General features: G+C 48.8%; 1 protein-coding gene across 1 annotated transcript in view; it reads left to right on the forward strand.

Annotated features, from left to right (window-relative positions):
• ABTB3 (ankyrin repeat and BTB domain containing 3) overlaps positions 1-27780 on the forward strand; it is a 246289-nt gene that overhangs the window by 126796 nt on the left and 91713 nt on the right. Inside the window, exon 2 of the mRNA XM_081129818.1 lies at positions 22384-22533. Within this exon, the coding sequence (XP_080985944.1) occupies positions 22384-22533 (150 nt within the window). The remainder of the gene's footprint in view (positions 1-22383; positions 22534-27780) is intronic.

Below are 27780 nucleotides of genomic sequence, written 5' to 3' on the forward strand. Positions count from 1 at the left end.
GGGAAGCATGAAGTAAGTCTGTGTGCATGTATTTGCTTGCTTGCTAACTTGCTTATTTGTGCATGCGCACACACACACACACTCCTTGTGCATTTCATGTCTATATACTCTTATCTAATATGATGTTCACATAGTAGGTACTCAGTAAATATTTGTTGACTTGAACTAAAGAAAAGCAGCTTTGTTCTCTAGTTGAGGGTCCAGCTTTTGGGAGAAATCTATACCAGCTGTTTCTCTGAGTGCTCTAAGCTGGCTTAGGAGGGGCATTTAAATAGACCTGTATTTAAACATGCTGGGCCTTAGGGCTTCAAAATCAAGGTGCCTGTACTTTGTGCCTGAAAAGACAGCAAAAGGCCACTTGCATCTCTCACCTCTGACCAAAGTAAGGTCAAGAGGGCCTGCAGCCTCTCTCCTGCCATTGCCTTTAGTACGTGTCTATGATACACAGTTCATGGATATGTCAAAAGACATCACTGTGAAAAACAAGGGAATGGAAAGCAGATTACCTCTTAATGCTCTTTAGTGGGAAAATGGCAGTGAGAGCTATTATTCCCTGGGGCAGGAAGGTCGTGTGGATTAGCAGACACTCTGGCTCTACAACTGACTCCTTCTGGATGCATAAGTTGAGAGGGGAATTGTAACCTATCAGTGTTGATGGGCCTTTGGAGAGAAGATGCTAGCATGTACTCTCTGAGTTTCAGTGTGAATACTGGAGGTACGTCATCCTGGTGTATGGGTGGGCCTGAAGTTTTTAAAAAATTCAAGCTCAAAACTGTTTTTATTTTACTCTAATGTATTTCGTTCCATGTTATGCATCAGCATGTTCAAAAAAATATTCAAATTTGCTTTCAAGGTTATATAATATGAGGTGAAGTAAACTAAACAGGAACTCAGTGACAGAGATGAAAGAAAAACAAGGGTCACAAAAAGGAGCCAGAAATGAGATGCATTTAAAACTGAACGCTCTGCGGTTCTGTGGTGGGCTGTAGACAGGGCGCTGAGCTTCCAGGAAGCATGATGTAAAGGGAAACCCTGCAAGTTACACTGCCCCAGTGGCCATCAAACAGAGCTAGTGATCAGGACAAGAAAACCTGCAGTCAGTTCCGAGGAGACTCCCTCTGAGCCCTTTGTGGAGAGAAGCCAGTGTGTTGAAGAGCAGCCTCCCTCGGAAAATCCCTACGGAGAGCCCACGGCCACCTGGCGTAGCCCCTCCCTGGAAAGCTCCGCATCGGCCCTGCTCAGGCGCAGCTCAGGAGGGCAGTGGGGCCCAGGTGCCCAGCTCTGCTGCTCCTGCAGTTTCGGGTTGCTTTCACGCGGAGATTCTTGTCCCAGAGCTGAACCTATATGACAATTATTTTTAAACTAGTGTTTAATTGTATGTCTTACATTTTGTTGTTGTTAAACCTCACCTGAGGATATTTTTTCCATTGCTTTTTCAGAGAGAGTGGAAGGGAGGGAGGGGAGAGAGAGAGAGAAACATCTGTGTGAGAGAGACACATCCACCAGCTGCCTCCTGCCCCCGCCCCGACCAGGTATGTGCCCTTGACGGGGAATCGAACCTGAGACCCTTTGGTGTGCGGGCCGACGATCTAACCACTGGGCAACACCATCCAGGGCATATATTTATTATTATTATTATTTTAAAGAAGACATGATCTTGTTTGAATTTCAAAAGCTGTGACTGTTGAATGGAGGCAGGTGGGGAGGGGTATAGGCCCAGAAGGCCATCGAACCAGGCCATGTGGTCAGGCCCAGGAAGGCGAGGGCCGCATGGCTCTGGTTCTGATGAGCCTCCCACTCCTGCTCTGGTGACACGCAGTAGGTGCTCACAATCAGTGTCCGTTGAATAAATGGGCTGGGATGTGGTCTGAACAGAAGTCTGATAACAGTTTAAAGAAAATAATTAATCTTGGCACATTAAGACAGAGAGAGAAATTGCTGAACATTTTTGTATTTTCTATCATTTTGAAGAGTTTAAATAAGGAGACGACAAATTCAGGAAAGATTGGATCTCAGCAATCCAGTCTCATCCCCTCCCATATTTGTATATTATATAACTAGCATGTCTGGGGGGCTTGAACTCTCTCTCAGCTCACCTCTCGAAGCCAGGATTCTGCTCTCATCATCATCATCTAGAATCTAAGAATAGTTTTCTGCCTCAACTGCCCCGGATTCCCGCCTTCTCAACCTCTGACCCTCCACCCCCACGCGAACGACCTAGGACCCAAACAGCATCCAGGTTTTCCCTAATACACACTGAGCCAGGAGCAGCCTTTGAACTGCCTGGACCTCCAAAAATTTGAAACTTACAGGGGAAATGGGATCTGTTTGAGATTCTTCCTGGAGATGCTCTAACTCTAGTCCCCCAACCTCCTCCCCTCCTTCTCACAATGTATTTTAAAATGCTTTGGGGACCAACGGCTTTGAAAACTGCACATATGTTTACTTGGCCCAGGGAATGGTGGATGCATCTGGACTCCAGATGTTTTCCAGCCCTGCAGATTGGCAGGCACTCCCAGGTGGTGTGGACGCAGCTTAGACTAAACAGCAGACAGCGCTGCAAAAAGACATCTTTCAGATTCCCTCGTGGCCTTTGACACTGGCTCCCCCTGATCTAGGATGCTCCTTGATGCTCTCCCCGGGGTCTCCATTTCAAGAGACATTACAAACACACCCTTGTCAGGGCACAAGAGCCTTTAGGACAATGTAGAGGGACTCAGGAGCCAGGTGGCCTGGCATTGAATTCCAGCTTAGCTGTGTGACCTCAGGTGAGTTATTTGCCCTCTCTGTGTTGCAGTGTTCACATCTCTAAAAGAAAACTAGAGGTCTCCACCTTATTGGGCTGTAGTGAGAATTCTAGAGTTAATGCATATAAATAAAAGGCTTAAGACAGTGCCTGGGACAGACTCAGCACGAAGTAGATGTTTGCTGTTATTACTCCCAATTTCCTTCTTCTCTGGAGGCCACTGTGGAATTAGAAGTTGGTTAGTGTCCTTTAATTGGTCATTATGAATTTACCTTAGCCCTGTGGACAAGTCTTTTCTCCTAATGCCTCCCCGGAGTCTGATAATGGTGGTGGTGATAGTGCTGAAATTCACTGAGCACCTCCTCTGTGCCAGGCACTGTGATAAACACTTGACGGATAGAGCCTATATGAGGTCCTATAGCTTGCTCAGTATTTAACAGAGGGTGTAATGCAGACAGTAATTCTTGGAAACAGGCACTATTATTAGCTCCGTTTTTCAGCTGAGAAAGAAGGCTCAGAGAGGAACCGGGCAAGCAAGTCATATCCAGGACTTGACCCAGGAGAGTCGACCTCAGGCCCCATGTTCCCAGCCTCCACCCGGAGGGAGATCCTCAGGTTAAAAGCCACAGGAGTGGGATTCAGGCAGAAGAAATGACGCCCAGCACTGCAGGAACTTGAGTGGGAACAAATTCGATCCAACTCCAGAGGAGGTGGCCTTTGAGCCAGAGAAGGTGTCCTTTGAGCAAGTTCCTCAGAAAGATGGATAGAGAAAGGCATTCCAGGCAGAGGGAACAGCATGAACAAACATGTAAAGGTAAAAACCCCAGAGAAGGTTTAAGCACAGAAGTAGTTGGCTTTAGCCAGAGTGTAGGTAGGTAGAAAGCCAAAGCAGGAACTGATTATGGAGGGCACTGGGTGACAAAGGATATCTTTTAGGAAATAGGGAGCCACGGAATGCTTTTGAGCAGAGGAGAACATGCCCACAGCTGTGCTCTTGGAAGATTAACCTGGAAAAGGAACTGCAGGTGGAATTAAAGGTAGAGAGAGTGGGCCCTGGGAGATCGTTGGATTTGATGATGCCTGATTTTCCTCGCAGCCCTAAACCGATGAGGTCCTCCTCTGTCTCCCTGAGTCACTGCCCAAGCGTACTCTAGTCTTACAAAAAGCCCTTCATATACGTTCTCTCCATTAATGCATAGAAGAACCGTAGGCTGGTGGACTATATTATACCCATTTTAGAGATGAGGAAACTGAGGATCGTAGGGACAAATAGCTGACCAAAGGTCACAGGATTTAAATGCAGCAAAGCAGGCCCAGCCCCTCTGATTTCAAATCCATCTCTGCTTTCCTGTCCACCATGCTGCTCTCTGTAGTTTTTCAAGAGGTTAAAAAATGGATGGGGACATGGATAACCAGGGAATGTTGTCATCGCCCCTAGCTAAGGGAGGAGAACCCTGTCTGCACCTCAAGGCCAAAGTCCTCCCTTGCTGCCGCTGTGTCCTGGCTGGCTGGGGGCTGGCTTCCAATTCAGAGTAACAGGCCTTCTGGTTCCTGCAGAAGCTCTTTCTTTACTGCCTCCTTCCTCTGGCTCTCTGCCCTTGGCTTCTGGAGAGGGGAGCTCTTTGGGGGACTGTGGGAACGTCTGTCCGCGTGTGTCTCTGCGTATGTTTGCACACCATAGGCTGGAACAATGAAAGCAGCCGAATGTTTGAACTCGTGAAACAAACAACCCAGCCTTGCAAATAAATCAGCCACTCCACCAGCCCAGGAGGGATTCCACCTGTAGGGCAGCAGATGAGACCACTGTTTTCTTCCCTCTTCTTTTTAAATATTCTCTTGACACACAACAGAACTTTCTGTGGGAAACAGTGTTTCCAGGACTGCACAAAACTATGGTTGGAATTATTTTCATGGGAAAAAAAAAAGTCTATATGGATAATCTGAAAAAATGACTTTGTATCTCTATTTTACGCTCTTAAATGTTGAATAGGAAATAATCACTGATGTTTCTAGAACACCGTTGCACCAGATACTGTTCTAAGCATGTCACAGGGGCTCATTTGTAACCTTCATAGCAGCTCTACGTAGTAGGTAGGTACCTTTACTTGACAGATGAGGAAACCAAGGCACAGAGAGGTTAAGTAACTTTCCACAGTCACACAGCTGATAAATAGGCGAGCTCAAGTTTGAACACAGGAAGTCTGTTTCCAAAGGCCAGTTAATTCACCACTTTGCCATTAGGTCCTGCTTTTATCCCCATGTTACAGCTGAGAAGTGAGGACTGTTGCCCAGCACAGATCCCATTGTGTTATAATCAGGTCGCCCATGTCTGTCTCTTCCCAGTGTTCCCTGGAGGGCAGAACTACCTTCCTCACCCAGGCCCTGCTGCCTGGTACACAGCAGATGCTCAGTGGCTAAGGTGGGGTTGGTTCACTTTCTCTACTGGGAACCCCTCAAGGCCAGGGAGGTGATCCCATTTATGACCAGGTCCCCTGCGCCCAGCACTGTGCTTGCCTTGGGGAAACGGGCTCCGCAAGTGGGACAGGGAGGAAGACATTTTTCGGGGAAAAGGAGCCCTTTTCCTTTGGCTTGCATGGCTCTTCCTTTCCTTTGCTCCTTCAGCTCGTCATTTCTACATGGTCTTGCGCTGAGACACAGGCCTCTACCTCCCTGACTGCCGGTAGGGGAAGGTTAGCCAGTCCCCTGTGCCAGGGGCCGATTTTCCTGGCTGGCGGGCGTTCCTTGGAGAGGGAAGGACCTTGCCTACTGCCTTCGCTGGCATTTGCTCTGACTTGGCCACCTTTTCACTGATCTACCGTAAGGAGTAAATCGGTATAAATTCTGCCAGAACCTGGAAATAGCTCAGCAAATGTAATTTTACCCCCTTTCATTCCAATGGGGTTGATCTTGGAGGAAACCCATTGACTGACAAAGACCCCAGCTACATTTTTTTGCACTCATGATATCACAGCCATTGCCAGAGAGACCCTCAGGGATCATCTGATCCTGTAGGGAGAAAGGGCAGTGTTTTGAAAATCACCAATTGATCTCCGTCAATTACTCAGTTGATCACCATCAGCTGAGTGTCTGAGCAGTGCCCAAGGGGTGACACTGATAACAAGGTGATGGGCATCCAGAGGAGAGGGAGCCCGCCCCTGGGTTGCTGGGTCAGGGCAGAAAGACTTTCTCGAGGAGAAAAGATTAAAGCCAAGGTCCTGGGGAGGGTGGGATTCGGTCAAGCAGGAGGGGGAGTCATTGTTAATACTAATACTGCACATCTGAGTAGAGGGCCTCTGTGCTGAGGAATCAGCCTGCCTCCGTGGCCAAAGGGAAGGCGAAGAGCAGTTCTGCAAGGTTCATTCGTTTATTCATTCATCACCCAGACCCATAGCCCCTTAGCTGCACCCCGGCTGACCTGAGGATGAGAGCGGGTCCACACCCCCCGTCTTCACGCTCTGTTCTTTAGGTCTGCTCGCCGCGTTCATAAATGGGAGAGACTGTGCTCCAGAAGTGTGCAGGCTCCTTTCAAATGCATTCATTCCCGCTCATTCATGGATTCACTCAACAAACATCAGCCAGGCGTTCCCTTTGTACCAGACCCTGAGCTAAGAGCTGGCGCTGCAAGCTGAATGGAGCCCAGTCCTGCCCCCACAGAGCACTGCCAGTGGGTGGGATGGGGGGTTAACTGTGATAAAACACTTCGTCCAAGATCGGGGTAAGTGTGCTGCTAGCCTGTTGGGATCCGGGGCTTTGGGGAGGCAGTTATAAAAGGAGCCATTCTCTGAGGAGACTTTATAAAGTGATTTCTCTGAAGACCTTGAATGAGAATTTGGGTTTTGAGAGTGGAAAGACTCCCCTCCCACCTGCTCCTTTCCTGTTAGGTTTTATTTCCACCTCCGCAGATTGAAATCTCCTGATCGTCACTTACTGACCACACACTGCCTCTCGCTGAAAGCGGGGGTGCTGGTGCTGACCCGGGGATTTTGCCACATCCCTGTGCGGCCTGTGCTTGTCCTCTCTCCATCCCACAGATGGGGAAGCTGAGGATCAGAGAGACACAAGTGGTGCCCAAGGTGCCCCCCACACACCGGAAAGGTGGAGGAAATGACAGGATGGCTCCTCCAGGCCCCAAAGCTGGCCCCTTCCCACGACACCCCAGTACCTGAGCCAGGGGCACAGGTGCCATTGTCCACAATTGCAGAGTAACTTTGGACAAGCCCGCACCCCCTCCTCTTCCCTGTCCTGTGCCCCAGGCTCTCAGACTGTCCCCTGCCTCCCTCACCTCCTCTTCAATTTCCCCAGAAGGACACCTCCCCCCCCCCCCCCCCCAGAGGTCTGCCCAGTTCTTCCAGAGAAGGCCAATCAACCACACTCAACACAACCAAAGGAAACAGTGTTGTGGTTCAAACGAGCCCATTTTGGGGACAGCCGCAGGGAAAAACCCGTGTCGACTTCCCTGCTTATTTATTAGCTCGGCGCCCTCATTTTCAGACGAGAAAGTGATGTGTGGTCAGTGAATCATGATGAGGCGGTTTCAGTCTGCAGAGGTGAAAATAAAACCAAACAGGAAAGGGGTAGGTGGGAGGGGAGTCTTTCCACTCTCAAAACTCAAATTCTCACTCAAGGTCTTCAGAGACATCGTTCTATAAAGTCTCCCCAGACAGCGGCTCCTTTTATAACCCTCTCCAGAGGCCCTGGGTCTTGGATGAAGTGTTCTATCACCGTGAACTCCCCCACGCCACCCACTGACTTGTCTTCTAGGAGATGCCCGGGCCCCCGGCGGCCTGTGCAGTGAGCTGAGGGCCGGGGGCTCCGTGCCAAGGAGACTATAGTGTTTAGTAGACTGTAGTGTTCACACCGCCACTGTTAGGGTCAGTGGATTAGACAGACAGGAAGCCTGTCAACCCCCAGGGCTGGAGAGACAGCTAAGCTGCCCCAGGGCCAAGCCCCAGAGAAAAGATCCCTCTTCCCTAATAGAACCAGAGGAAAAGGCCCAGCTCCAGCCCAGAGGAGTCACCTGGGGGCCCAGGCAGCGCCTAGGGCCTCACCCCCCAAGATCCCCGCAGGGAAGGCCGAGGAAGATTGACAGTGGGATGGCCTCTCCCTGCCAAGCCTTGCCTGTCCCTTCGCTGCCCAGGGAGAGGACAGCCTCAGGGTGGACCACGAAGGTGTTCTCCGAGGCTGGGCACGCTGGGCAGGAAGTCAGCCAGAGCTTGAAGGCGGACCTCTGACCACACCTGGAGGCGGTGTTTGCCCAGTAAGCAGAGCCTGTGCCCATCAGCAAAGCAGCCCAGGTGCTGGAACCTTCCCCCAGCCTCAGAGGCCAGCTCCTCCGTCACAGAGAAGGAAGAGGGTCTGGTGTTTCTCAAGAATTTTTATGTACATTTCATGGGTTGAATTGTGTCCCTCCTCAAAATTTCTAACCCCCAGTACTCCAGAATGTGACCTTATTTGGAAATAGGTTCATTGCAGATGAAATTAGTTAAGATGAGTAGGGGGTGGGCCCCTAATTCAATACAACTGGTGTCCTTATAATAAAAAGAAGGAAAGGGGAGAGGGAGGATTTTGGACATAGGCACACACACACATGGAGAATGCCATGTGGAGATGAAGGCAGAGATCCGGGTGAGCCTTCTCCATGCCAGGAATGCCAGGGATTGTCAGCCAACCGCCAGAAGCTGGGGAGAGGCCTGTCTCAGCCCTCAAAAGGAACCTGACAACTCTTTGATCTCGGATATCCAGGCTCTAGAACTGAGACAATAACCATGTTATTTAGCTGCTGAGTGTGTGGTAGTTTGTTCCGACAGCCCGGGAAACTCGAACAGCGTGTTACCTTCTTAGACCGCACAAGTCTGCAAAGGGAGGGGTTATTATCCACACTTTACGAAAGTAGGAATTGAGGCTCAGAGGGGTCAAGTGACTTGTCCAAAGCCACACAGTAAGCAAGAAGAGGACAGGTGAGCCCAGCTCTGTTTCGCTGCACACCCAGGCAGCGTGGGATCCACTTGAGCATCGAGTCCTGAGCCTTGGTCAGAAGCACAGAAGATCTGAGAAGCATCGTGAGATTCCCAGGAAAGCACAGGGCAGCCTGGAATTTGGGGCTTACATAATGAGTCCTGCCAAGTCCCTTCACCCTCCCACTATAAGGGGAGCTGGGACGGAAAGCCAGGACTCGCCCAGAGGGTGTTGAGCAGGGTTGCTGGTGAGGGGTCTGGAAAAGTCAGGGGTAAGGAGCTGAGCAGGACTCAGAGGGAACCTCTCAGCCAGCTGACCAGAGGCGCGGCCAGAGGCTTCACCCAGCCTGGGCTGGATGTGGCCAGGGAGCCAACTGGCCACCTATGAGGCCTGGCCTTGCAGGAGCCAAGAGGTCATTAGAGTGTCCACCAGAGGCCTGAGTAAATCTGCCTCAGGCTCTCTTTCATGTTCTCCTGCCGGCTTTCAAAGCCTGGGCCTCTCCCCACTGCTCTAAGATAGGAATTATTCCCAGCAGGCCTCCCTCCTTCCCCTGCACCTCCCGTGGCTCCAGCAGCTATCCCCAGGCAGCACCTCCCTTTCCTGTGGAGGGTCCTCTCTGCAGCATCCCTCTCTCTTTCCCGTATCCGGGCAGTCGGGAGCTCATCCCGTACAGCTGGGCCCCAGGATCATTCCTAATCAAGGCACTGACAGATGGCACTGCAGTCCCCATGGAGCCTGCAACACAGGACTTTAAGCCCCATCTTCTTCCAGGGGACCGTGGGGGACTCAGGGGAGCTGTCGCTAACAGGGAAGTGCAGAGGTAGAGAGCAGGCTGGTTGTCACTTCCCAGGACCCAGGGGAAGGCAGGGGTGGCCAGGACCTCTCTGGGAGTGTCTGCACTTCGAGCTGTCCTCAGGAACACCACCCTCCTCTCCCTTGGTGACTGGGAAGGGGAGTGGAAGGGGGCTGTGCCATGTTTTGCAGGCAGCAGAGCCAAATTGCACTTGGGGTGATTCCACTCTGCCTTAGCCGTTGCCTCCTGCCGGAGCAGCCTTGGGACGACACCAGGCCTGCTTGCAGGGGCCCAGCCACGCTGTGTTCCTCTGTTCCTGGGCTGCGCGGGTAGACCAGACTCAAGGCTGGTGCGGTGGGACTCAGGGACCCAGCCTAGCAGTGATGGCCCCTGATGGCCAGGCAGGCCAGCCCCAGATGGCGGGAGGCCTGCAGAGGGCCTCCTGGCTGCCCCTGTGTGCTGCTCGCAGGCCCTGGCCTGGGTGTGACCAGAATGAGGTACAGTTACCCCAAGACCTGATCCCTGATAGGCCAGAGGGACATCAGAGAGGCTCGAACTGGCTGCCCCCTCCTAGGCTCAGCCAGGACCCCATAATCACCTCTCAGAGGCTCCCCTCCAGGAGTGCTCCCTGAACTTGGGGGAAGACCTTCCTGTCTTCAGCTGATCCTTGAGTGTTGGTCCTGATGTTCATTCCTGCTGGGGCTGCCAGGCTGCTTCTCACTGTGTCTAACATCTTTTACAAGACCCAGGCCCTGGGTCTCTGGGTTCCCATGCAGCTCTGCCCAGGCCACATAACTTCCCCACCTCTGTTTTTTCATCTGTAAATGGGGGTAATAATGTAGCTACTTCATACGGTTGTTGGATTAAGTGATATAAAACTCAAAGTATTTAGAGTGGCACATCGTAAGCCCTAAATGGGAGTTAACCAAGGCTGCTGCTGCTGCTGGCTCAGGCCCCACGATGCCGCCTCTGTTACTTGTACTGCTACTATTACTGCCGTGACTGTGCCTGCCGTTATTCCTGCAAGTACCATCTGTGCTGGCACCAATACCGCCGCTAGGATAAACACCGCCCCCAGGTTGTACATAGTAATGATGGGTTTATAAAGCTTTGGAACTTGAATGGCTCCCCACTGAACTTTAAACAGTGCACGCGGCGGTCAAGGTCTGGCACACTGTGGGCCTGCCCCTGCCTCGTCCGGGCGCAGCCTGCTGCCAGCATTCCCACCAGGCGCCACCCCTCCACCCCACGTTCCCCCTGTAGCCAGACCAGCTCCTCCTCCCCTTTTTATTAACTTCCCTCCTTTTTTTAAATCCCACATCCCAAAGACTCAGCTCAAATGTCATCTGTCTGATGAAGTCTTCCTTGGCTGGGGAGCGATAAAGACGCAAAATAGGAAATCAGGTTTAATCGGAAGTGGGATTTGGGCATCCAGGAAAGCAGCAAGAAAGGCTCCCAGGTAGATACCAAGACCTGGTCGGGGGAGAAGCCAAAATTGGGGAGCCAAAGCAACCGATCTGCCTCTGAGTGGCTTCGGTGAATCCTGCTGAGCGCAGCATCATAACAAGAAACATTGGTCATTGAGCATCTCATATGTGCCAGACACTGTTCAGGTCTGGATACACATACAGCAACCCTGGGCTGTTCCTGTCACCCCCACTTTATGGGTAGGGAAACTGAGGCACAGACAGGTTTGTTCATTTGGCCAGAGAATTAATAAGTAGCAAAGCCTGAATTTAAACCCCTGCAGCCTGGCTCCAGAGCCCATGAGCCTACCTAGTGTTATGTCTTATTGTGTCACATTATTGTTTCTATTTCCTCCCATTTTTCCTTCATTTTGCTTAACCACACCCCTGTCCCCAGTTGTGAGCTTAGGGTGGTAGAACCCAAAGTCATCCTCTGTTCACTAATTTCTTAATTCAGCAAATATTTCATGCCCAGCACCTGAAGATATAAAATGTATGAGTATGTGGCAAGTACTTAGAATAGTGCCCTGGCACGTAGTGGGTGTCAGCTACCATCATCACCGTCACCATAACCACTATCAGTGTCATCACCACCATCACCATCTATTTCCCATGCACAGTATCCAGGTTTTCAGTGAATATTTTATTGAATAATGGATGACAAGGCATTTCTCAAAATCATTCACATTCCCAGGAGGGACAGCTTTTCAGTGTCAGAAAAATCGATGCTCTGATTCCCTGAGTCCCCCAGAGAAGCCATTTGCCACCCATCTCCCTCCCCCAAGGCCACGGGTGCATCCTTCCTTTTCCAGGAAGATCTTTCCCACCTCACCTCTCTGACCCTCGTGGGCAGGAGTGGTTCCCCGACCTCATGCCATTACATGGAGTCTGGCCCCGCTCCGCAAACCCTTCTCCTTCCCATTAATACCTAAGATAAAGAGCTGAGCTGTGAGCTTTCATAACGAGGGACTGTGGCTTCACCATCTCATGCCCAGGGTCCAGCATGTAGTAGGCACTCGGAAAACGTTTGTGCTGACTCGGGGGGAGCTGGGTTTAGTGGCGTCTGACCCTTCCCTGCATTCGAGGTCCATGATTTCATGGCTCCCTGGTTCTAAATTACAGAACACAAACTTTCAAAATGGGTTTTCACATCTGTTGAGAAACTTCTCCTTGGTTAAAGTGTGTCTTGATTATACACACATGTACATACGGTAAATGGATGGACGGGCAACTGTGAATGGGTGTATGTGTGTGTGTGTGTGTGTGTGTGTGTGTGTATGGATAGCCATACATGTGTGCATGCACGTGTGTGTGTACAAACTTCAGATAGTAAGAATATTCACCTAACTAGCAGCTGGACTCCCTGAACAAAGGCTTCTAATGGATTGGCTTCCGAATTTGTCCTGACAGGACAAGGACCATTTCCTTGTTATGGAGCCAGCTGCCACTGAGGCCTGGCTCCTCTGTACTGAGTGGCCTTGGGTCAGGGAAGACCATTTGCATCCCCTCCCCTGAGATTGTGGTTTCCATGCAAAGGAACTGGCGAGGAAGGGTGAGCAGATTTCAGGTTGACTTGTTTGAATAATTTCAGTGGGCTCTGAGGCCTAGGCATTGTCCCTGATTGTCTGGTACCTGGCCCTGAGGTGATTAGGGCAGGTGGATAGGAGCTCAGAACCTGATTAAGGAGTTCTCAGGATTGGCTGGTTTGCATCTGAAAAGTGCACTGCCTGGCAAGTTGTTTGCTATCTCTAGGAACCGGCTAACCCAGGATGAGCAGTTCCTCTAGGGTCAGCGAGGCCCAGATGTCAAAGCATCAGAATACAGAAAATAAAATACATGGTGGATATGGTGGAGGTGTGTGTAGAGAGGCAGGGAGGGAAGAAAATGTCCAAAAAGATATTGGTAGAAGATGGCCATAATTTTTTAAAAAGTCGAGCAACATTGAGGTATACCTGGGCTACTTGATATATATTCCTCGAAAGAACCCCTAGAACAGGTGCTAGGAGGAAGCATCCTTACCCAGATGTCTAGCTGGATGCGGCCCCTCATCACCAGCAAGGACCATGAACTCACTTCACCAGGGGCCTGTGGCCTTGTCAAAAGTGCAGCACCTTTAAACAGCAACAGCAAACGAGAGTTTAGCGTCCACTTGTGGTTTATTTTTGCTCTGTAACCACCTGCTGAATTTAGCCTAATGGGATTCTAATGTCTTTAAAAGCCAATTTAGTAATCTTTGTACAGTAAATCCTCACTTAATGCCCTCGATAGGTTCTGTGACTTAAAGCAAAAGGATGTATAACAAAGCCAGTTTTACCATAGAAACAAGAGTTGCGCTCCTACGGCATCTCATCAACATTATAACGAAACAACATTCTTTGAGGACCTGCTGTATTTTCGGTGGATTGTGAAAGCCCTATTAGTTATTTATATCAGTGTATACATGCATAGCTACAAATGGCAGATTTATGCTTTTATGTGCCATTAACATCTACGCTATGTTAACAGCAGCATTTAGCTAGCTCTCAAAATGTTAGCCTAATCTCTACGCCTGTAGACACACACGCCCCTGTGGTTCCGTGCGGTCAGCCATAGAGTATTTCAACTTATTAAACATCCTGGCAAATAGTTCCCCACTATATCATATCAAATAAGTGATAAGTCATAATCTCCAGGCCGTTTAATTAAAAATAATCAGTCTTTGAAGACTTAGAATACAATTAAATATACTGAACACTAAAGCTTGGTTCAATATGATTTAATCTTCCTTGGATGATTCAGGATCTCACAGGTCTTGGGAGCCTTGGTTATGAATATTAATGGTCTCCATGCTCTTACTCTGCAGAAATTCCACCGGAAGGAGGTTTCCAGTTGGAAGCCTGCCAGGTACATGGGCTTCCACTGTAGAGGGGACGCTGACTATTACCTGGATATGATTTCTAGACATCCTGGGGATGACAAATCTGTGAATATTTGTCTTTGGCATAAAATGCTCTGACAGCTGTTGTGAAATCTCTCCGTTCCTCAGCCCCCTTTTATTTCTCTAACAGGGAGAAATTTTAAGTGGGGGTGTTAATGTGTTATTAACACCTTTTTAAAAAACTTATTGATCTATTTTTTCCACCAAGAACTCTACTCAGGAGTCATTCAGTAATTCAATTTGTGTTTGTTAAGCAAGTGTCAGTGAGACACAGTGGAATTAAAGAGATGGCAACAGGGAAGGGCACAGCTAGATTTGCATTAGGGCACATAATGTACATATATATTCAAATAAGGAATCCAGAGGATTCTTAAATGGACATAGACCTCCTCACCGCCCCTACTGCCCATCGTCTCCTTCCTTCCCTTTCTCGTGTGATCACCTTCACATTTGAACCATAATCAGATACTTAATGATTCAGAATTAAAATTAATCTGGGAAAGAAACAGCTAAAAGTAGCCTCAACATATATTTAAAAAATAAAAGGCAAAAACTGATGGAACTGAGAGGAGAAATAGATTAATCCACTATTATAGTTGGAGACTTCAATGCTCCTTTATCAGAAATGGACAGATCCAGCAGATAGAAAATCAGCAAGGACAAGTTAATTCAACAACACCATTTGTCAGCTGGGTACAATGGACATCTATAGACTACTTCATCCAGCAACGTCAGAACACACATTCTTCTTAAGCTCACATGGAATATTCGCCAAGATAGAGCACATTCGGGGCCATGAAACATACCTTAACAAATGTAAAAGAATAGAAATTCTTTTACATTCGTGGTTTTCAGACCACAATGGAATTAAGCTAGAAATCAACAGTGGAAAAATAGCTAGAAAAATCCCAAATACTTGGAGATCAAACAACACACTTAAAAATAACACAGGAGTTGAAGAAATCTTAAAAGAAGCTTCTAAAATATTTTGAGGAAAATGAAAACAACTTACCAAAATTTTGAGGGTGCAGTAAAAGCAGTGTTTAGAGGGAAATTTATAGCAGTGAATTCATATATCAGAAAAGGAGAAAGATCTAAAATCAATAATATACACTTCTGTCTAGGAAACTAGAAAAGAAAGAGCAAACTTAAATCCAAAGTAATCAGAAGAAAATAAATAATAAGATTAGAGTAGAAAGCAATGAATTTTAAAACTAGAAATCGATAGAGAAAAATCAACAAAACAAAAAACTGGTTCTTTGAAAAGATCAATAAAATCACATAAGCCTCTAACCAGGCTAAGAAAAAAATAGAGAGGACACAAATCACATACCAGAAATCAAAGAGGAGATATCACTACAGATCCCATGGACATTAAAATAATGACTGAATACTGTGAACAATTCTATTTCCACAAATTTGATAACCTAGGTGAAATGGACCAATTTCTCAAAAGATACAATCTACCAAAATTCACATAAGAAGATATCTGGAAAAGTCTATATCTATTAAAGAAATTGAATCAACAATTAATAGCCTTTCAAAAGAGAAAGCACCAGGCTTACCTGGGTTCATTGGTGAATTCTACCAAACATTTAAGGATGAAAGTATACTAAATACTCTACACTTTCTTTCAGAAGATAGAAGCAGAGGGAATATTTCCAGTGTTTTGCTACTGAACCCCCAGTGCCCAGTGCTGCGCCTAGCTCCTAGTGGCTGCTCCGCTAATACTCTCTGAAGGAGCGAATGAACAGACTATTTTGCCCTCTGTTTCTTCGTGGTTTTATAACAGTTGGTTTTCTTATTTATACAGTCAGTGTTAGAGCCACCCCATTGTCCCACTGTCTCTGTGCGCCTGGCACCACGGGCAGTGCCTTAATCACAATGTGGCTGCCTCTGTGTCCTGTGCGCAGGACTCACACTCCCTAACCCAGGCTTTAATTAGCTCCCAGCACTCCTGAGCTGACTGCGAGGGAAACCTGGCTCATGTGAGAAGGGCAGCTTGCGGGGTCACCTTGAGGCACTTTCTCCTTTGTGACCCTGCCCTACCTTGTCCCTGCCTCTCTCTGTCTCCGTATCCAGCAGACACGCTGGGGACACTTTTCTTGTTGTCTCAGGATCTTCCTCTCTGGACTGGGAGCTTCCTCAGAACAGAGCCGGCTGCTGTTTTTGCTTCTTTGAGTCTGAGGACATTTCAGTTGAGCCTTGAAGGATGAACGTGAACTTGCTGGGCACCCAGTAAAAATGGAGAAAACATGGTACAGAGACAGTGGAGGGAGGAAGAAATGGGAACAGTGGATGACACCGCTCTTCCTAGAATTTTGGCTGTAAAAGGGGGAATGGAGCGATGCAGTACCTGGAAATTTACGTGAAGGTTCAGTTAAGACCAAATCCTTCTTGACCCAAACAAAGCCTGAGGTTCCCCGTGGTTCACCCCGCCGCCCAGTCCAGCTCCTCCCCCGTCTGCCATCTGCTCCCATCTTGCACTGTCCCTTCTGCGTTCTTCCTTGGAATACCCTTCAGTAACAACATCATTTACTGAGCTATTTATAGGGGACAAGATTGACATATATTAACCCGTTTGATCTTCCAGCGGCCCTATGAGGATCATAGCGTGGCCATTCCCGTATTGTCTGCAAGAAAGCTGCGTTGTAGGGAGGCTAAATGGCATGCCTAAGGCCATGTTGCTGGGAGGTAGCTCAGCTCCGATGGAACCTGAGCCTTCATTCGGGCTCTGAACTCTGCTGTAAGGGGTCTTCTTCCAGCTGCAGTGTAAGCTCCGGGAGGTGTCTCTGAAGCTCCTGGGCTCCCCTGGGCTCCCCTGGGCTCCCCTGCTGTGCTCCCCACCTGGACCCCACGCACGCCTGCGCTCCAGCGTTTCTCCCACGGTGTTTCAGTTGGCAGTGGGTCTGTCTCTCCGGCCACGTGGGAGCCTTGGAGGGCAGGAATGTGTCCTGTTGTCCGTGGCTGGTGCTCAGTGTCTGTGGTTGAAGGTCCATTGTGTCTCGCATTCGTTTCAGGTCAGCACGCTCTTCCTTCTGTGTCCTCTGGGCTCCGGGTGTGGGCATGTCATTAAACTGGTTTCTGACAATTCTTCGTTTTTTTGTTTCCTGCCTCTTACTTCTTTTGATGATTTGGTTTCAGACTCCTAAGAACTTTTCCTTTGAATATAATTTGTTCTGGGGGTGGGGGGGATGAACCATGGTCTTAGTTTATCCTAATTGTTGTACAGCAGCCTCTCATAGACGAATGAATGAGATCCCCGAGTCAGCCCTGAATCCATTTCCCACTGTCAAGTCTCGCAGAATCAAATAGTTGTGCAAACATTAGGGACAAAATCTGATAACTTCCTATCTTGTTTCTTAATAAATTTCACAGTAACAAAGAGCCTTCTGGCATCGTGCTATTATTGAATTCCTAAATCTTCAGCTCCAGAGAACTTCACTTGGACTATTAGCAAACATTTATTGGCCCCCTTTTCTCTGCCAGGTTGTCCATATAAATTATCCCATTAGGGCCTCCTGGTCACACTAGGAGGTAGATAGCATCAAGCATTTCATAGAGAGAGAAATAGAGGCTCAGAGGAGCGCCAAGTCACAAGCCCCGTGCCACTCAGCTGGGAGACAGCAAGGCGGGGATCGGAACCTGCCAGGCCCGCCTGGTGCCTGCTCTAGGGCTGGTCTCTGCACCCCAGCTTCCCTCCCATTTCATAAAGCTGGGACAGCTGCCAGGACCCTCCACTTTAATTCTGAGGCTAACTTAGCAGAAAACAAGGTGTAGCTTGGCAGGCAGACTGCCCTTGAAGTCAAAGACAGACAAGGCACAGCCCAAGCCTGTGTCCAGGGTGCCAAGATGTGTGCAGTCTCTTCCTCCTTCGTGACCATCATCAGCGAGAGGAGAATGGATGGTGCTGATGGCTGAATGATTTGGTTTTCTCCCAGAGGGTAAATAGCATCCAGGTCCAATAATAGATAGAGACACAGCCAAAAGCTGAAAGGAAAGAAAGGAGGGCAAGCGTTATATTTGCCAAGGGGCCATCCTATGCATATGGGAAGCGAGGCATCTAGCAAAGCAGAAGGGTACCCTGATTGCCCCCATCAGAGACAGATGCCAGACGTGGTTGGCCCAGGGGCCCACCCAGAGGAGTGGCTCTCATATGTTATGTTCTGAGTGATCTAACCAAAAGCTTGTCTGTCTCCAGTTGCACAAGATTTTGGAAAGATGATCCTCAAGACTGTTTGAATCCAGACGTTAAATAAACAGAGTTGCCCATTTGTGGGTACAGGGTATTTAGCAGGCGCTTACTATATAGGCCAGAGGGTTTAACATATTATCCTGTTTAATCACCTCAGTAAACCGACAAAGGAGATAGTTTAACCCCTCTTTGCAGACATGGAAACTGACTGGGGATCTACGAAGTTCTTTGTTCAGGTTTCACAAGGGACTGCGGCAGGATTGGAGCTCAGCTCCGTCCGGGTCCATGGTCATGCCCAGCCCTCTCTGTCCCACTTACGGCCAGTTAGTCCCAGAGCAGAGAGACCTGGTCGTGGCTGGGAATGTGGACCTCAGAGGCATTAATTCATCGTTCATTAGGACCCACAGCCCCCACTGTGAATGTGAATGAACTTCCCCCTTGATAAATGCACAGCCCACTCCACAGTAATAGAATCCCAGAGAGACCATGGCCCCTTCAGTCTCATCATGGGCCACGGCTGATGATCACCTTCTCTCCACAGAAATCATCTTTTTAGGTCCAGTCAGAATCATAGTTGAACCTTCATTCTGCATGTGTTTGAACTTGAGTTTAATCCCCAGGCTGTGGCTGTCTTCGGCTCCCATAATGGAAATTAATGAGGAGTCCAAAACTGAGGCTTGCGTCTGACACTAAAATATGAGGCTAGGACCTTTCTATTGACCTGGCTGATTTTTAGATAAAACCAAACCAAACCAAACCTCTAGTTTATGTATCTAGTCCATTACAGTCTCCAGAAGAAAGGGAGGGAGGGAGGGAGGGAGGGAGGGAGGGAGGGAGGGAGGGAGGGAGGGAGGGAGGGAGGGAGGGAGGGAGGGAGGGAGGGAATAAATCCTGGTATATAATCTTTTATTTTAACTCTTTTTTTTTTTTTTAATTTGAGAGAGAGAGAAGCAGATTTGTCATTTCACTTATTTGTGCATTCATTGGTTGCTTCTTGTGTGTGCCCTGACCAGAGCTCGAACCCACAAGCTTGGAGCATCTGGACAATGCTCTAACCAACTGAGCTACCCAGCCAGGGCCCTGGTATTTAATCTTTATCTTTGCATAATAGTTCAATTTAGGTTTTTCAAACCTCAGTCAGCTAGCTTTCAAAGCTTCTTTGAGTAATTATGTTTTCACATTTAAATTTCATATTCTCATAAAGGAGGAGGAATAATCCCGAGGGAAATTCTTCATTCTTATGATGAAGCCTAAGGTAGCCCAGAGCGGGGCTTGTACACATTAGCTGATGTCATCTCAGCTAACATTTGCTGAGCGCCTACTGTTTGCTCAGCGCATGCAAAATACTTGGCTATACGTTATCTCATTGTACCCCCTACCCCCGGCAACCCCATGAGGGAGGCAAGGCCATTACTGTCACTTCCATTTTACAGAAGAGGAGATGAGGTCCGGAGTGGCCCTGTGACCTGCCCAAGGTTAAGCGTAGGTGGGCAGTGACAGAAACAGGTCTGAAACTTTGGGTCCCACACTCCACATCCTATTTGCTGATGCTTCAACCAACGTGTGAAGCAACATTTCAGGTGCAGGGCTGGGGTGAGAACTTGCTGTACGTCATGCAGATACCAAGAGAGCAGTCCTGCCAACACGTCAGGGTCCTTTCCCCTGTTAATTAGGTAACTTCCCCCTCCCAACGCTCAGGGCTCACTCTCGGGTCTCCTTTGCCCTGAAGCCCCTGACCACGAACCCATTCCCTCACGAGGAGGGTCTCATCCCCAGGAAACTTGGGTCCCTTGTCACACTGGGTCATGATCATCTGGTGCCATCTGCAGTGAGCTCTCCAGGGCAGTAAATCTCTGAACAAGAGCCAGGGACATCAGGGGCATCAGATGAGGAAGTGGCCCGACACTGTTGCCATGGCAACATCTCCTTGGCCTCCAACCAAGTGTCTAGGCTGGTGAACAAACAGGAGGGAAGCAAGGGTGACTCAGGGTGTCCCCAGTCAACAAGGATGACTCAACCATTCGGTGACAGGGGACGGGCAGGAGGCCAGCCTTGGATGATGGGGATTTCTGTGAAGGTCTTGTCTTCCCTGAAAAGCCGAGGGCTGCTGGAGTGCAGGGATCCCCTCTCGGTCATCTCCACATCGCCTGCGGAGCCCGCACGGCACCAGGCGGGGTCCAGGAACCGGCGAATGTGCGCTGTCCCGCTAATGCCAAGCCGTGTCCTAGCACAGTCCGCAGAGTTTTTCAAACTGCCTATCACGGCCCATCAGTGGGTCACGAAACCCCTTTTGGTGCTGCAGACAGCATTTTTTAATTTATTAATAAAATAGAAATAAAAAGGAAAAAAATTGAGAGTGCATCATGCGATAGTAGTAAGGGTCAGTATTTTCCATGAAGGTTTTTTTTCATGGAAAACATGAAAAGTGTATGTGTGTGTAGTAGTGGTGGTGGTGGTGGGTGTCCTGGGCCGTGACATAAAATACATTCCTATTCTGAGTCACAGTCAAAAAATGTTTGAGAAACAATGATTGAAGAACAATCGTAGGAAGAAACTTCCTTGACCAGTTTCCTGGTGATAGGAACTTGGAAATGGAATCCTCATTCGCATCGCGCATCCATTTATTTATCATTCATCCGAAAAAGCCTCCTGGGGTTACCTTCCCTGTTGTATCAGCCAATTAGGTGTGAAGGTGAAACCTTCAGGAACAAGTGGCCAGCTCCCTATGGCCGGAGCCACTAATTAGGCGGCACTGGCCAGAAGAGGTGACAGGCGCCACCTCACGTGGGCCCATCGTCAAAGGAGGAGCCTTCGTTCGCTGAGCTTTTGAGGTTCAAGCACAGTGAGGAGTGGACTTGAACCACTGACCTTTGCATTCTGTCTGTTTCCCCTCGCCCCGCCAGTGGTCGGAGATAATGCAGCCCCCGCATATTGATACTGTCCTATTGTTCCTAAATTATTTTGTCATTTCCAGTCTTGTCTCTTCAGTTAGTTCATAAACTACTGGAACACGTCTTCTGCTTCTCTTATAAATTCAAAACACCTAGCAGGGGTGGGAACACAGTAGGTACTCAATGTGTGCTTCCTACTTACTGACAGCTACCCGCTCAGGTCCCTGCTAAGACATGCCTTCCTTCCTCACTTTCTCCTACCACAGGGCGTTTAGCATGTGGCTTTGTATTGCGTGGGTAGCAGCTGTCTCCTCTGCTTAGACTGTGAGCCTACTGAGGACAGGGAGTGTGTGTATTCTGTCCGTCACTGTGCCCGCGGCCCCTAACGCAGCACCGTGCCTGCCTTGTTCGTGGTATCTTCAGTGATTGGCACTTGGTTAGGTGTATCTGTTCGTTATCACCATCCTGATGCTGAGTAACAAACAGTCCCACTATCTCAACGACATACCAAATTAGCATTTGTTTTTGTAGGGCAGCGCTAAGCTTCAGGCTGGGACTGGATTTGCTCTGTGTGTCGCTCACCCTCCTTAGACCAGCGGGCTAGCCAGGGCATGTTTTTCTCATGGTGATGGCAGAGGCACAAGAGAGCAAGTTCAACTGCACAGGTGCTTTGCAGGCTTTTAGTTCCATCGTGTTCATGGGCATATCTTTGGCCAGAGTGAATAGTCAAGCCCAAAGCCAAGGAGCAAGGAAGCACACTTTGCCTGTGCTTCCAGGGTGGGGCGGTGACGGGACCAGTGAATACTTCTGACTAACCTACCAGAGCAGGTGCTGAGGTTCCCACTAAGTGGTCATGGAATGCAAAGGAAGGGGAGAGAAGACTTGGATTCCAGGGCTTTCCATGCGTATTCACCATACAGGTTCAAAAGTCCATGAGGACTCTGCCTACTGACATTGAGGTCTACAGAGAAAGTGAGCCTTGTCAACAGGTAAAAGCTCAGCCACCCGGAGTTAACTTTGTTGGGCAAATAAAGTGAGTCCTCAGAAGTGACAGCCGCAGAGGCTCTTCCTCCAGTTCACGCAGGGACAGCAGCTGCTCTGGATGGAGATGGGGGCAGTGACCACCGGCTTCTCTTGAGGCATCTCTGAACAGAGAAGCTCCTGCTCTGTTTTGTGTCCTTTGGAAATGTGCACACAAATGCGCATGTGTTTGTTAAAATCAGCAGGTCAAGACGTTGAGGAAACCTTTTAAAATAGTTAGACATCATTTCTGAAGGGGGTCCAGAGCCTTGGTCATCACGTCAGTTTGTGGTGCCAGCTCTGGGGCTGTTCAAGGCTGTGCAAGGTTGGACGCCCTTTCTCTGGTTAGCTGAAAAGTAACCATCTGTTTTCCTTTGGTTCCCTCTCCCTCTGACTGCAGGAGTGCTGTGCCTGCCAGACAGCCTGAATCTGCACAGAGACCCGCAGCGGTCAAACAAGCCGGGAGACCTGCCCATGTTCAGCCAGTCGGAGCTGAGGACCATCGAGCAGTCCCTGCTGGCCACCCGCGTGGGCAGCATCGCAGAACTGAGTAAGTGGATGCCGGTTCTCCCGCCCTCTCTGTTCCCAGGGTGCCCCTGCCCGCAGGGAAGTGCTCTGTAACCTGCCAGATGGCATCTTTTATTGAACCCCTGCCATGTGCACAAAACAGTGCCAGGATGGCCGCGGGGAAGGCGAGGGCTCTGGAGTCAGGCAGACCTGGTCAGTTCCCTGGCCCTGCCACTGATGTAAGTCAAGTTTCTAACCTTTTCTGAGCCTCAGTTTCCTATAAAAGAGAAATAATAGTCCCTCACTTAGAGTTATCTGCAGCGATTTGATGAGCTAATGCCCATAAAGGAGTTTGCCACATGCCTGGCACACAGTAGATGTTCTATAAATGGTTGCTGTTCACGTGATTGTCACAGTGGGTTTCCTTTAAAGCATATATCGGATCACTTCTCTGCTTTACTCAGAATCCTCCACCAGTTCCCCATCTGACCCAGAGGGAAAAAAACAAAGTTCTCAGAATTGTTTGCAGGCCCCCCACCCATATCACTCAGACACCTTCTTCACTCTCCCCTATGGCCTACTGGCCTCAGTCACCCTGACTCCTCATTGTTCCTCGAACATAGCAGGCCAACCTCAGGACCTTTGTGCTTACTGTTCCCTCTTCCTGGACCACTCTTCTCCAGATATGCACATGGCTTGCTCCCTCATTACCTTCAAGTCTCACTCAAATGTGACCTTCTCAGTGAGGCTTTCCCTGACCACCCTATTGAAAACTGTGACCCCCTGACCTGGCTGGGTGGCTCAGTTGGTCGGAGTGTCATCCCGTACGCCAGGGCATGGCTGGTTCGATTCCCAGTCAGAGCACATACCTGGGTTACAAGTTCAGTCCCCAGTTAGGGCACCAACAGGAGGCAATCAATGTTTCTCTCTTGCATCAGTGCTTCTCATCTCTCTCTCTCTCTCTCTCTCTCTCTCTCTCTCTCTCAAATCTGGGGTAAAGACAAAATTAGGACCCCCTGAGGATGTTTAGCCCCCTTTACTGCCTTACCTTTCTCCTAGCAGTTTTCCTATGGCATTCTCTATATTTTGTTTTGTTGTTTTTTAATAACAGCTTCACTGAGATATAATTGAAATACAAATTGCCTATTTAAAGTATATAACTCAATGATTTCTGGTATATTTCTTGAGCTGTGCAACCATAACCACAATCAGTTTTAGAACATTTTCATTCCCCCCAAACCTGAGAACCATGAGCACTCACTTCCCTTCTCTTTGTCACACCCTATATTTTACTCAGTTATTTTTTACATTGTCTATCTCTCCCTGCTGCAATATAGTCTCGTAGAGAGTAGAGATGTCTGTTCTGTTCATTGATGTAACCCCAGCACCAAGAATACTGCCTGGCACATAGTAGGTCCTCAGGTAATAGGAAGAGGGGTTGAGGAAGAGGGAGAGAGACAGAGGGAGAGGTAGAGAGAAGGGAGGGATTGTCAAGGTGGGGGGGGCCACAGTTTGAGCAATGGCATGTCACACTTGCACACCCCTAATTTAGGGTTGTGCTCTCTGAGCCCAGCCAACCAGAGGAAAGTAAAACCTTATTTTCTTATGATGCTGTTGATTGTCAAATGACTTAGCTGTGTGTTAGTTCCTGATGGGACTAGAGGGTTGATCTCAGAAACACTTGTCTTATGTTAAAGAATGAGTTGGTGCGAGAGTCTAGAAAATCCTGACCTATTGCAGGCTCCTGGATCCAGAAAGCAACGTGCACGTCTTCCCATGGGAACTCCCTGTGCGCCCAGGACAGGCAGGCAGCCTCCCTTTAGCACGCGGCACCTCTGGAAGCAAAGTAGTAGCTGATTCAAGCCGTAGGGGGTCCTTACTGTCACTAAAGCTACTTGTCTGGCACCTGAACTTGGAAATTGCATTTTCATTCTCATCAAACCCGCAAAGTCATGAGATGCCTGCAGTCACAGGGGCTCCCAGTTACCAGTCAGTCATGCAGATTTTCTTCAAGTTTTGGGTACCATGGAACCCTTTGGCAGTCTGGTGAAGTCTGTGAACCCTGCCTCAATATTTCTAAATGCATAAAATAAAGTGCCTAAGTTTACAAAAGAAACCAATTACACTAAAATTTTCATCTAAATTGTGGTGTAGTCATCCTTTGCTGTTTTACTGGCACATTAGCAAGATCTAGCGGCAGCTCTATGACCTCATTATTTTGAGGTGGTGATGTGCGGGAGATATTCTGAGACATCTGCAACAATTGGACGGGGTGAGGGAATGTCTGCCTTTTAACAGCTCCCCGGGGATTCAAATATAGAGGGTCCGAGCACCTCCCCTGGGGAAACATCCCTCCAAGAACAAATGCCAAGACATGCCCGGGACCCTGGAAACGCAGAAGCTGGCTACAGTGCTGGGTCAGTCTGCTTGGGCATAACCTGGGAAAAGGCCACCACTCCACTGGCCCACACACTCTGTCTGTGCAATCTGAAAGGTTTGTCCTGCGATATCATATCGTAATGGCCCCTCCCACTGTGTCCAGAACCTGGGCTGTGGCCCTGCTTAATTCCAGGGCCCTCTGAGAAGAGAGGATTTGCTAAAAACTCTGCACTTCACCTAAGCAGGCAGTCTGCGGGAGCAGCTTGCCGCATAAATTGTTTTTAAGGACAATTTGCTCTGCAAATTAAATGCTGTCATTGTGGTGAATGTTGACTTTCGCATATGAATTGTTGGCACAAAGATGGGTGCTGCTAATTACCAATGGGTTTTGTACATTCATTAAGCCTGTCCCCTAGAACATATGCGAGGAAGCACGTTGATAAGCCACGTGGGCGACCGAGGATAATAAAATTGCCTTCTTCCCCGGTCTGACTGTAATTTAGACTGGCTTGCACTGTGCTCTGAATCAATACAGCCGTGCTCTCTCTGTGTGCACAGAGCTGTTCTTCATATTCAAAGGTTACTCCGCCAGTGCAGGTTCTAGAAACTGCTGTTTTTCTATCGGAGAAAGGTGGAGAGAGTTTGTTCCCAGCCGTCCCTGCTCTTCTTGAATCAGGCTGTCCAGGCCGGAGGGCAGAGCCCCTGACCATGAGCTTCTTAACAGTGCCTTGAACTAGGGAGCAGCGAGAAATCTGTACGAATCATCTCCAGTGTCACCCCTACTGTGCGCCTGGGTGTGGGAATGGGGTGGGGAGAGGGTGAGCTGCGCCTGTGAGCCGAAGGGCTGGGGATCGAATCCAGGTCTCAAGGCAGAGCTTCCCGCTCGCCACCATACGACTCCCCCAGCAGCTGTTTGTCCGTGTCACAGGGGAGATGAGAGCCCCCCTGTGAGATCAGGGTGGTGGTCGGGTCTCTGTTCCTGCCAGCTGAAGATCTGCACTCGGCTCTGCGGGATGCACTGGGGCCGCTTTCCTGGAAACTAAATTGGACACGTGGAAAGTCACAAAGGTTCGTCCCCAGGCTCCTAGATGGGGGTCCACCCCTGCAGGCGGAGGCTCCTGCTTATACCCCCTGCCTCCGACCATCCTCAGAGCAGTATATTAAACCCAGACCTGCCTTACTCCATGGTGATGCCAGAGCCGTCTTTCCCAGCCTGCTATGGCTTGGGGTGAAAATACATCCACTATTGCTGGAGCCCCTCTTGTGCTCCAAGTGCTTTAAATATGTTAAAGGTATTATTGTTCCCATTTTACAGATAAGAAAACTGAGACTTGGAAGGATAAATGCCTGGCCCAATGCAGAGTCATGATTCAAACCCAGTGTTTTCTTTTTTTCTTCTGCTATGCTGTGTTCAGTTCAGCTTCGCCTTCTGAGCACCTAACACATTGCCCATAACTTGGGAATATCTGTTGAATGTCAAATGAATAAATGAATGACCCACAATGAACTAGTCTGTAAAAAAAAAAAAGCTGAAGAAAATGTTACAGGTGAGGGGAACTCTTCGTGAAACTTCAGTAAAATATTAAATACACGGTTGAATTGAATTTTGAACTCGAGAACTAGAACTGAACCTCTGTGTGTCTAAAATATTTGAGTGAGAAGCTAAATCAGGGTACCACAAAGGTCCCCAAACTGACACAGGCTGGTGATTCTTTAACCAGAAGCCCTAGGAAATTTGCAAGGCGAGGTGCTGAACTTCACAGCTGACTTAGAGTCTGGCAGGCGGTCCAGGTCCCCTCTGTGAAGGGGGTCGTAGGTCTGGGGGAATGGGGCCCACCCAGTCTCCCAGCTGAGCCCAGGGGAAAGCAGAGGCCCTGGGCCTTCTCACTTGTGAAACAACTTGACTCTGCGTTTGGTCCCATCCAATCCCATAATCTTGTCCTCTGAGATCTTTACCCTACTGCCAGACATCCCAGTCTTGCCCCCAAGCTCCCAATTAACTGACCATTGGACAGTCATTGATTAAAGCAATTGCTTTCTGATGTTTAAGGGGAGAAACTGAGGGTTTCATTAAAACTGCCTCTTCCTGTTGTCTTTTCACACTTAACTGTGAACTTGTTGCTCCCGGTCAATGAAGCAATCACAAAGGAGCCATTAATTTACAGCCATGTGTAAAAAGGGTTTCTGGGTTGGCTTTCCAGTGTGCCACCGGGAAAAAACAAAACAGAACAAAAGAGCCCTCAATGCTTGAACAAGGAGGTGGGCTCTTCCTAGCGAGTCCTGCCGCCTCCAGTCCCAGGGTTGTGACAGGTTTTGAAACCTACTGTAGTAGGTGGTAGCCGACCCTGGATGGAATGAAGAGCTGGGAGGACGTGGAGGTGCTGCCTGTGGTCAGGCTTAGACAGAAGGAGCCCGTCTCTGGAACGGTGGCCCTTTGGCCCAGGCAGTCACATCGGGCGCGCCCGAGGACGGCTCAGTCAGAGCCGCTGAGATGCGCTGATAGCCCGCGTCTGGCCGATAAGAGCAGCGTTTCCCAAAACAGCGGCACAGGAAAGGGTCGTAGGTGATCCAGAAAACGCTTTTAATTTTTAATTGCTATGAATTTTTTATGACTACTAGAAAAATATTGGCTTTCCATTTATGGCACTGATATGAGGTTTCCTTTTCAAATGAATTTATTTGCGGGAAAGAATGAGCCAATTTAAAGAAAAATATTAAGTAAATAAATTGTACCTGCGGCACACAGATAGGAGAGAAGTCACGATGGTGATTCCCAAATGGCTGACGTTTGGGAAAACTTGTTATACGTGGATCCTCAAGGAGGTTCCTAGAGCCAAACTCCTGCTGCCCAAACTCCGGGCAGCTAGTTACAAGTGATTTATGATTTGCGTTCACGAAGCTGGCAGGGGAA

Source organism: Miniopterus schreibersii, assembly GCF_964146895.1.
Source record: "Miniopterus schreibersii genome assembly, chromosome: 2".
In the NCBI taxonomy this organism is placed as follows: domain Eukaryota; kingdom Metazoa; phylum Chordata; class Mammalia; order Chiroptera; family Miniopteridae; genus Miniopterus; species Miniopterus schreibersii.